Below are 11,944 nucleotides of genomic sequence, written 5' to 3'. Positions count from 1 at the left end.
CTGGCTTCCTTTTTTTTTCTTTGCTCTTTTCCTTCTGTCTTTCTTTTTTTTGCCTTTTTCTTAAGCAAAACATAGTACTCACTTTGAAGTAGAACAGTGAATAACATAGATATCTGATTAGAGAAAAATGAAGGTCTGGCTCAAGTTACTTTTCTTCCATTAGGTATTAGTGGCTTTCTCAAATTGTAATGATTTCAAACTCAGCTTTATTTCTATAACATATATTATTATTTGAATCATTAATTTGACACTTTTCATTTCACAATTTACTAACTTATAAACTGCTTGAGAGAGGAGATTCTGCTCTCCATTTTTTTTCCTTATAAATGAAAAAACTAGACAATGAACCTGGTTGGGCAGCAACACTTTCTTCCATGACTTTGGGAGAAACTGGTCATCTCCCACATGGACCTGTCCCTGACTTACGTAGGTGTTCACACAGCATGAGTCTGAAATGACCAAGATGGACCCCACCCATTTCTTTCTTCCTGTAGGTTTCTGTTTTGAAAATGTGAAGCTAGTGAATGATGCCCCATGATCATATCAATGTACACAGCTGTGATTTAATAATAAAATAATAATAATAATAAAACAAAAAACAAATGGAAAAACATACCGTGCTCATGGCTGGGAAGAATCAACATTGTTAAAATGTCCACACTACCCAAATCAATCTACAGACTTAATGCAATCCCTATGAAAGCACCATTGTTATACTTTAAAGAACTTGAAAAAATGGTACTTCATTTTATATGGAATCAGAAAAAACCTCGAAAAGCAAATACATCACTCAGTAATAGAACAAAGCAGGCAGTATCACATTACCAGACTTCAGGCTATACTATAAATCGATAGTGACCAAAACAGCATGGTACTGGCACAAAAACAGAGAGGTAAATTTATGGAACAAAACAGAGAACCAAGAGATGAACCCAGCTTCTTATCATCATTTGATCTTCAACAAGCCTATCCAAAATTTTCAGTGGGGGAAAGACTCTCTATTTAACAAATGGCACTGGGTGAACTGGTGGGTGACCTGTAGAAAACTGAAACTGGACCCCCACTTTTCACCATTAACAAAAATTGGTTCTCACTGAATAAAAGATTTAAACTTAAGACATGAAACTATAAAACTACTAGAAGAGAGTGCAGGGAAAACATTTGAAGAAATTGGCCTGGGAGAATATGTTATGAGGAGGACCCCCCTGGGCAATTGAAGCAACACCAAAAATACATTACTGGGATCTGATCAAACTAAAAACCTTTTGCATAGCCAAGAGCACAGTAAGTAAAGCAAAAAGACAACCTTCAGAATGGGAGAAGATTTTTGCAGGTTATGCTTCTGACAAAGGTCTGATAAATAGAATCTACAGAGAACTCAAACTAATCAATAAGAAAAGAACAAATAACCCCATTTCTATGTGGGCAAGAGGCTTGAACAAAAATTTCTCTGATGAAGACAGGCACATGGCCTACAAACTCATGAAAAAATGCTCATCATCCTTAATCATCAGAGAAATGCAAGTCAAAACCACTTTGGGATATCATCTAAATCCAGTAAGATTAGCCCATATCACAAAATCCCAAAGATGTTGGGATGGGTGCAGAGAGAAGGAAACACTTCTGCACTGCTGGTGGGAATGCAAGCTAATGCGACCTTTTGGAAAGAAGTTTGGAGAACACTCAAGGAATGAAAATTACACCTACCATTTGATCCTGCAATCCCTCTACTAGGTATATACCTAGATGATCAAAAATTATTTTACAACAAAGAAATTTGCACCAGAATGTTTATTGTAGCCCAATTCATAATAGCCAAGACATGGAAACAGCCCAAGTGCCCGTTGACCCATGAATGGATTAACAAATTGTGGTATATGTACACCATGGAATACTATGCAGCCATAAAAAGATGGAGACTTCACATCTTTTATGTTTACCTGGATGGAGCTGAAACATATTCTTCTTAGTAAAGCATCTCAAGAATGGAAAAAAAGTATCCAATGTACTCAATACTCTATGAAGTCAATATATAATCACATACACATTCATATGAATGGCAAAACATAACTATACTCCAGAAAGTACAAGGGAAGAGGAGAGAGGAGAGGGGAGGGGGATATGGGAGGAAGGAGGGCATTTCAGGGGACCTCACCTAATGTGCATGATGCAATGGTACATTTCAAAGCTATTAAAAAAAGAGTATAATTGTGATGGATGTGTTACTTAGTTCAATGTAAGCATTTCACTTTGTGTATCAAAGCAGTACACTGAGCCCCATAAATGCATCAATGTACAAAGTTGTGATTTTATAAAAAATAATAATAATAAAACCCACTTTTCACAAAGCAAAACAAAACAAAAAAAGAAAAGTGGAAATAACAGCTCTGGAAGATGAAAATAGTCATCCATTATCATACTATTATTATAAGAAATTGGTAAGAAAGAGTAGAGCCTTAATGAGGCTATCCTCATATCCTTAATCCAAAATCTCAGTGTTTTTCTGCTCTTGTAGAAGGTCATAGTAGACTATTTTGTAATAGGCCTTTGATACTCAGTATTCAAAGAATAGATCAACAACTATTGATTTCTGGTATACCTCCTCAAGATGAAAGACTATATTTTGTGTATATAAAGCACCTTCCAATTCTAATTTTGGATCTTTCGGCGGGAGGTGCCTAGTGTATAATTTTCACAACTAAACTTGATAGGAATGTAATAATTTAAAAAAAATTTTTAAGATAGAAAACAATTATTTTAATGTAAATAGCAAGGCTGTGCAGTGACATTGGCAGTGGAATATAAAATTATGCAAGCACAAAATTGAAAATCTTGATGACCTATTCAGTCTCATATAGTTCCATTTTGTACATTGAGGTAGTAGGTTCTTATCCAGAATTTAAACACAATAATATATTCAAAATATTCCACAATTAAAACTGATAAGTTTTTAATGTCACTTATTATGAGATAATATTATAATAAATAGTTTCAAAATTATACTTAATATAATTAGACATTTCTTAGACATTATATTGTGAGATCTTGTATAGCCTCAAAATCACCACTGAGTGTATTAATTATTGTTATACTAGAAATACATAAAAGTAAAATATGATCAAAATCTCTGTTCAATAAAATGCAGGTAGAAAATTTGTGAATATTTATCTAAAATTTACGACTATAAAGTAATTTGTTTCCTGTAGTTCAAATGTTCTGGTTCATGTTTTTAAATATCCTCAGACTTACAGTTTTTTCTTTCCATGGTGAAAGTCAATGTTGACTGACTGAACAGAAAAAAATGCAATCTGTATTACCTATAACAGATTTTACTATAAAGTATATTTAGCAAAAAATTCTTAGCACAATTTTTTTGTTGATCATATATCAGGACCTGGGCCCAGAAACATGAGAAATATAAAGGAAAAAATAGAGCAGAAGCTCCTCTCTCCAGGAGGTTATAAGTAAATTGTGAAATGCGAAGTGTCAAATTAAGGACTCAAATAATTGTAAATATTGTAGAATTTTACCTGAGTTCCAAATCATTACAATTTGAGAAAGCCGCTAGTACCTAATAGAAGAAAAGTAACTTGAGCCAGACCTTAATTTTTCTCTAATCAGATATCTAATATCAAATTCATTGTTTTAATCGAAGTGGGTACTGTGCTTTGCTTACAGAAAAAGACGAAGAAAGAAAAAAGGAATCGAAACTTGATATGCTATGCTGTAATTTAAAACTCTCTCTTTTTTCTAGATATTTCAATCTTAGTAAGACTTCTATAAGGAGGTCCCACAAGCAGAAGTATTCACCTGTACTTTGTATTTACTAGTATGTGCTTGAGAGGAGGTCAGTGTGAGGTAGAAGTGTATGTTCTGCAGATCCCATCCTGCCCTTCACTTGCAAAATGAACTCTTTCTTCTCCATCTTTTGCCTTTGATATTTCTAGTTTATTTTGGGGCCTGAGCTGTTGTGCTATCTTTTGCTTTACAAAGACCTTAGACTTCATGGTGAGAATATACATGTCAAGTATTTACTTATCTAGAGATTACCAACAAAGCTGCTAACTCTCTCATATCTCTATGATTTGTGTTTTTATTAAGGTATAAAGAATAAACAATATACTTGAAAAGTTAATTTATTAATCATGGCAATACATTGTTACCCCTTGCTGCAACTGATTTCTTCATTTAACAAAAATGTCTGTCACCTACCATATATCTGGCCTGTGCTGTTAAATAAAATTAATGTGAAGCTATTTATTTGGATAGAGGTCCTGCACTAGACGCCCACAGACCAAACCAAAATGGAATCAGCCATGCTAAGGTTCCACATTGCTTAAGTGAAACATAAGTTCATCACTTGTAAGATTTGACCTTCTAAGAAGTCAGGAGAGATAATAGTGAAATCCTCAAATAACCCAGTTCTTAAAATTTTTTTTTTTAAAAAGATGGAAAATGAAAAAGAAGGAAAAACTAGGAGATTCACAGCAACCAATCAAAAGGGCCCAGGTAACCTGAGCCAGCGTAATGAGGAAGTCCTCTCTTCTTTAACTCATAAAACAAACCTGAGCAACTTGATGTTAACCAATCTTCTTTTTGTACTGTGCTTTTTCTTTTTTGCTCAAGCTGCCTTCCAAAAACTGACTATACTGCCATGACCACTGGGTTTTTGTCTGTTTTGCAGACTGGATGCTGTTCAGTTCATGAATTGCTAATGCAAGCCAATTAGGTCATTAAAACTTAATATAATTTGTTGAATTTATGGTGACAGTGTTAAACCCTAGAGAGGGAAAACTGAATATCACAGACATCACAACTTTTTGGTAAAGTGGACTGAAATATAAATCAATCACTGTAATAAATACAGTAAGTGCTCTAATGAAGGGAAAAGTGGGTTTGCAGACAAAGAAATGATAAACTCTACCTTCCAGTAACCAGAGAAGTAAAAAAAAAAGAACTCAAAGTGCTCTGAACTTCTCTCCTACATATCTTCCACCTTGAATGGATGTCTTAGCCCTTGCTAAAGGTGTTTGGAAAGACATCCATACAAATAGAGGTAAATGCATTCTTTTGGAGGGAATTGCTCACTAAATTAGTTTTTTCTCTTGCCATCTGAGGCCTGAGGAGTGAACAGCAGCAGCACATGAGGACAAGGTGGAGAGTACTTGGACCTTGATTAGCACACGAAGTCACTGTGAATAAACACTGAACACCTGAGTCTTAATTTGATGGCGATGAGCCTTCAAAGGGAATTATGAGCCATCCAAAAAGGATGGCAACTGCCAGGGTAGGTTAAAGGAAGTGAATTCAAACTTGAGTCATTTAATAATTTTTCTGAGACCAAATCTATCTGTCAGGAAATGATCTGAGTATCTTAAGGGCTCCATTTCAATCAGTATTTATATACCTGGAGATACTTGACCCCCCGCACTCACGCACACACAGACTCTTGACAACACAGACTCTTGACAGCATTAGTCAAAGCAGGAAACAGGCAAACACACAAAAGTCACTAAGTAAGACCAAAAACCAGCAGCATTAGAATGCTTGAAAATTCAGCCATCATCAATGAGAGGGCTATTTTTTCCTTGGTAATTCAGGAGAAGAAACTAGGGTGGAGTGCCTTAAAATTTCAAAGAAGAAGTAGAAAATGAGAGTTTTACTAGGAAATTCTCCCTACATTATATTTTCTTCCATGTAGATAGGGGAATTTTTGACAAGAGGAATATTGATAATAACATTAACAATTTTACCCAGTAGACTCGTCTTTTGTGGTGCCCATTCATATTTGGCAAACCATTCATTTGTTTACTACAAAAGGACATTTTCCTGTATTCCTTTCTCTTAATCAACATTAAAAATAAATGTGGCAAATAAAGAATGGGACCAAGGACACAGCTGTCATGACAATTCTGGTACTTTCCACCAAATCAGAATGGCTGACATGGAAAACAGAGTAACAGATGGTTGAATAGCTAAAGAAGCACATGATTTGCTCAAGGTCAGAAGTAATTTCAGCAGCACAACTAGAAACAAAAACCAGAAAGACCTTGAAGCTAAATGGTATTGTTCATATATATCATTTCATTGAGGAGTAAAGTTACAATAGTTACAGGATAGTTATAATAGAGCCTCAGTTCTTTGTTAGATACAATTATGGAAAGGATAGTTTTGTTGGAGGAAAAGGTAAGTAGCCCACATTTCCTGTCTTTACTGTACAGAGTCTGTACACTATGTCAGAACATGAGACTGGAATAAATGCTTTGTGTCCATATGTGCAATTCTAATATATTGGGTTGTATTTTTTCTTTTAGGAATTTGATGTATAAATATGTGTACAGTAGAGTGGTCAGGTTGACATTTTAGGGACATTTCCCTCACGTTGACATATAGGATGAATTGAGCAGTGTGAAAGGGAAGAAAGGGCAGGGAGCTTGTACTCACAGAGGAAAAGTTATAGAATTGCTCTTGTTATGAAGGTCAAATATTAGAAGAGGTGAACTAAAGTCAGAACTCAGAGGGTGGGGGTTCTCCCTACAAAGACATAGAATAGTGTTGACTTTGTTTATTGAAGACGAGGGTGATGTATTTCTGGACAAACTGAAGTTAAGATACAAGCTGAATTTTGATGGAAACATCTGGGAGACAGATTCACTTCTGCAACTCAAAGAGAAAATTTGTCCAGAGTTACAAATTTGGCAGTTACCTACAGAAAGGTTTTAAATCAACCTACAACAGTGAGTAAATTTGTAATCAAAGGGTAAAGAAGATGAAAAGAGAATGAGGAACAGAATCACTGGACAAGATTTCATTTAAACTTGATGCATGATCCATAAAGGAAAGAATTTACAAATTGGACTCATTAAAATTTAAAACTTCTGCTTTCTAAAAGATACTGCTAAGAAAAGCCATAAACTTCCTTCAGATTTTCGTATTTCTGAGAGTAAAGTTTCTTGTAATATTCATTAAGGATTTTTTGGATTTCTGAGGAGTCTGTTGTTATTTCATCTTTGTTATTTCTGATTGATGAGATTAGAGATTTTACTCCTTTTTTTCCTGATTAGGTTGGTCATTACTTGGAGGCACGTCACCTTTCAAGACTTAACCAAAATTAAGTGGAAATGTTGAACAGGCCCATATCAAGTTTGGAAATAACATCAAACATACAAAATCTCCCCAAAAAGAAAAGCCCGGGACCAGATGGTTTTACGTCAGAATTCTACCAAACCTTTTAAGAGGAATTAGTACCTATATTACTCAACCTGTTCCAAAAGGTAGAAAAAGAAGGAAGACTACCCAACACGTTCTATGAAGCAAACATCACCCTGATCCCCAAATCAGGAAAAGACCCAACAAGGAAAGAAAATTATAGACCAATGTCACTAATGAATATAGATGAAAAAATATTCAATAAGATTCTAACAAACAGAATCCAGCAACATATCAAAAAAATCATACATCATGACCAAGTTGGTTTTATCCCAGGGTCTCAAGGCTGGTTCAATATACGTAAATCTATAAATGTAATTCAGCACATAAACAAATTAAAAAGCAAAGACAATATGATTCTCTCAATCGATGCAGAAAAAGCTTTTGATAACATCCAACATCTCTTCATGATCAGAACACTTAAGAAAATTGGTATAGAAGGGACATTTCTTAAACTGATAGAGACCATCTACAGCAAACCCACAGCCAATATCATATTGAATGGAGTTAAATTGGAATCATTTCCACTCAGATCAGGAACCAGACAAGCCTACCCATTATCTCCATTGCTCTTTAACATTGTAATGGAAGTTTTAGCCACCACAATTAGGGAAGAAAAGGCGATCAAGGGTATCCACATAGGGTCAGAAGAGATCAAATTTTCACTCTCCGCAGATGATATGATTGTATATCTAGAAAATACTAGGGACTCTACTACAAAACTCTTAGAGTGATCAAGGAATACAGCAGTGTCTCAGGTTATAAAATCAACATTCATAAATCGGTAGCCCTTATATATACCAAAAATAGTCAAGTTGAAAAAACAATTAAGGACTCTATCCCATTCACAGTAGTGCCAAAGAAGATGAAATACTTGGGAGTTTATCTAACAAAGGACGTGAAAGATCTATATAAAGAGAACTATGAAACTCTAAGAAAAGAGATAGCTGAGAATGTTAACAAATGGAAAAATATACCATGCTCATGGTTGGGAAGAATCAACATTGTTAAAATGTCTATACTACCCAAAGCAATATATAATTTCAACGCAATCCCCATTAAAACTCCACTGTCATACTTTAAAGAAGATCTTGAAAAAACAATACTTCGTTTTATATGGAATCAGAAAAAACCTCGAATAGCCAAGACATTACTCAAAAATAAAAACAAAGCAGGAGGAATCACGCTACCAGACCTCAGACTATACTACAAAGCAATAGTGATCAAAACAGCATGGTACTGGCACAAAAACAGAGAAGTAGATGTCTGGAACTGAATAGAGAACCAAGAAATGAATCCAGCTAATTACCGTTATTTAATCTTTGACAAGCCAATTAAAAACATTCAGTGGGGAAAAGAGATTCCCTATTTAACAAATGGTGCTGGGTGAACTGGCTGGCAACCTGTAGAAGACTGAAACTGGACCCACACCTTTCACCATTAACTAAGATAGACTCTCACTGGATTAAAGATTTAAACCTAAGACATGAAACTATAAAAATACTAGAAGAGAGTGCAGGGAAAACCCTTGAAGAAATTGGGTTGGGGGAGTTTTTTATGAGAAGGACCCCCCGGGCAATTGAAGCTGCTTCAAAAATACACTATTGGGACTTGATCAAACTAAAAAGTTTCTGCACAGCCAAGAACACAGTAAGTAAAGCAAGCAAACAGCCCTCAGAATGGGAGAAGGTATTTGCAGGTTATGTCTCCGACAAAGGTTTAATAAACAGAATCCACAGAGAACTCAAATGCATTAGCAAGAAAAGAACAAGGGATCCCATCGCAGGCTGGGCAAGGGACTTGAAGAGAAACTTCTCTGAAGAAGACAGGCGCACGGCCTTCAGACATATGAAAAAATGCTCATCATCTTTAATCATCAGAGAAATGCAAATCAAAACTACTTTGAGATATCATCTAACTCCAGTGAGACTAGCCTACATCACAAAATCCCAAGACCAGAGATGTTGGTGCGGATGTGGAGAAAAGGGAACACTTTTGCATTGCTGGTGGGAATGCAAATTAATACATTCCTTTTGGAAAGAGATATGGTGAACACTTAGGATCTAAAAATAGATCTGCCATTCAATCCTGTAATCCCTCTACTGGGCATATACCCAGAAGACCAAAATTCACACCATAACAAAGATATTTGTATCAGAATATTTATTGCAGCCCAATTCATAATTGCTAAGTCATGGAAAAAGCCCAAGTGCCCATCGATCCACGAATGGATTAATAAATTGTGGTATATGTACACCATGGAATATTATGCAGCCTTAAAAAAAGATGGAGACTTTACCTCTTTCATGTTTACATGGATGGAGCTGGAACATATTCTTCTTAGTAAAGTGTCTCAAGAATGGAAGAAAAAGTACCCAATGTACTCACCCCTATTATGAAACTAATGTAGGACCTTCACATGAAAGCTATAACCCAGTTACAACCTTAGAATAGGGAGAAGGGGGAAAGGGAGGGGAGGGAGGGGGGAGGTAGATGGAGAGAGGGGGATTAATGGGATTACACCTGCGGTGCATCTTACAAGGGTATATGTGAATCCTAGTACATGTGGAATGTAAAAGTCTTAGCAAAATAACTAAGAAAATGCTACGAAAGCTATGTTAACTAGTGTGATGAAAATGTGTCAAACGATCTATGAACCAAGTGTATGGTGCCCCATGATCATACTAATGTACACAGCTATGATTTAATAAAAATAAAAAAAAAAGAAAAGCCATAAACTGAGGGAAAATCTTTGCAGAATATGTATGTGATAGAGAATAAAGAATTCCAAAAATTCAATACAGAAATAGAAACCTTGTCATAAAAATAGACAGAGACTCGAATAGATCCTTTAACAAAGAAGGTAGAGAAATGGCCAACAAACACATGAAAAGATGATCTCTTCTCTGGTGTCTATAAACAATGAACTTACAAAGCCACTGATTCAAAATAATGATAAAATAATCACAAAATCATATTCCTATGTAGTGCTTAAAACTTACCAGGCACTGTTTTAAACACTTTGCAAATATTCACCCACTTAATGAATTAATAAATTGGGGTTTTAATTCACCATTTTTTAGATGAAGAAACTGAGGCACAGAAAAGTGGGGTAATTTTCCCAAGGTCATGTAGCTTGTAAATGGCTGAGTCCAGATTTGAATATAAGCAATCTGCCTCCAGAGCCTGTGCTCTTGGTTATGACAACTCTCAGTTTCCTTAATGACCAGCCAGTATATATTGAGTGCCTACTGAATGCTCAGTACTTGACCATATACTATCAAGTTACAAAAAATAGAATAAAGATAGTTTGCATCCTAGATCTTAAAATCTAATGAGAATTTTAAACCTATGCACACACTTGACTGCATCTAATACATAATTCAAGTTTTTCGATTAGAAAATAAACACGAGCAGCACCTGTGGCTCAAAGGGGTAGGGCAATGGTCCCATACGCCGAAGTTGGCGGGTTCAAGCCCAGCTCTTTGTGGCCAAAAACCACAAAACAAAAACAAAAACAAAACAAAACAAAAAAAAAAAAGAAAAGAAAAGAAACAATAGACATATAGACATTATCTTGATTGAAGATGGGATCTGACTATGACAATTAGGGATTATTGAAAATAGCCAAAGACCTCTGTAGTTTAGAAGTTCTTCAGAGAAAAATAAAGACCCCAAATCATCAGAAAAATTCAAATAGGAGTTTGGACATTTGGAGAATAGCCTTCTATGATCTTTTATACTACCATGATTGTCAGTGAAAATATCTATCAATTGTCTCTTTTCTGCTTGACAGGGTCTTTGTGTTTTAGGTTCTTTTTAGTAACTTAGAGTAAACAAGTATGACCCATGTCCAAACATGATAATAATCTAATTCAATTACCTTTCTATGTTAGAGCTGTTTCTGTCAAGTGAGCTGAAAACAATTCCTGCTAAATGGGTATTATTTCATCAGCACTAAAGACCCATCCTTAAGATCCCTGAGTAACTGTTGTGTTTTGCTTTTGTTTCATTTTTTTCCCCTCATTTTCCAGAGGGGAAAAACGGTGAGAAGAACGGTGATGAGAAACAGGAACATACGCAATAGCTATCCTTCTTAATTAATTGATTCTTATTAAAAGAAAACACTGTCTTTGAAGTTGTGCTTCAGAAGTCTCGGATTCACTGCGTTCTCGCAGCTCAGCCTGGAAGCGAGTCACATATGTGTGTGCCTCTGACAACTGCGACTGTGCAGGCGGGTAGGCAGGGAGGAGAAAGGAGAGAGAGGAAGGGAAATGGAATTAGAGGTGGGAAGAAAACAGAAAAGCACGGCGGGTGGGGAGAGAGAGAGGAAGAGAGAGATCCTGGGATATGTGAAAGAGTGAAGGGATTGGGGGGGGGGGGATGCAAAAGCCAGATTTTTATTGGAAGCAATTGAAGTGGTTGCTATGAGACCCACTCGAGCGGAGGACCAGCAGTTAGCCCGACGCTGATAGTTTTTATCTCTACTAAACCTTTCCTTTGACACAGTTTTAGAGTTGTTTAATATCCAAGCAAGCCCTTGACACGGGTGACTTTTTCCTTCTTTTTTCTCCTCCACTCCCTCGGGTAAGATGGAGGTAGAAAATGAAGCCAGCTGCTCTCCGGTCAGTGCATCAGGAGGGTCCAGAGAGTACAAGGTGGTAATGCTGGGAGCAGGGGGAGTTGGTAAAAGCGGTAAGTTTTCACACTAAATGCCGGGGAAGGGGGGACCTCT

The 11,944-nt window shown here is 36.1% G+C and overlaps 1 protein-coding gene across 1 annotated transcript in view; it reads left to right on the top strand.

Moving 5' to 3' along the window:
• Positions 1-11,801: 11,801 nt before the first annotated feature.
• RIT2 (Ras like without CAAX 2) overlaps positions 11,802-11,944 on the top strand; it is a 552,485-nt gene continuing 552,342 nt past the window's right edge. The window contains 1 exon segment of the mRNA XM_053571558.1: positions 11,802-11,904. Within this exon segment, the coding sequence (XP_053427533.1) occupies positions 11,802-11,904 (103 nt within the window).

Source organism: Nycticebus coucang, chromosome 19, assembly GCF_027406575.1.
Source record: "Nycticebus coucang isolate mNycCou1 chromosome 19, mNycCou1.pri, whole genome shotgun sequence".
In the NCBI taxonomy this organism is placed as follows: Eukaryota; Metazoa; Chordata; class Mammalia; order Primates; family Lorisidae; genus Nycticebus; species Nycticebus coucang.
This window is presented reverse-complemented; position numbering and strand designations above follow the sequence as displayed.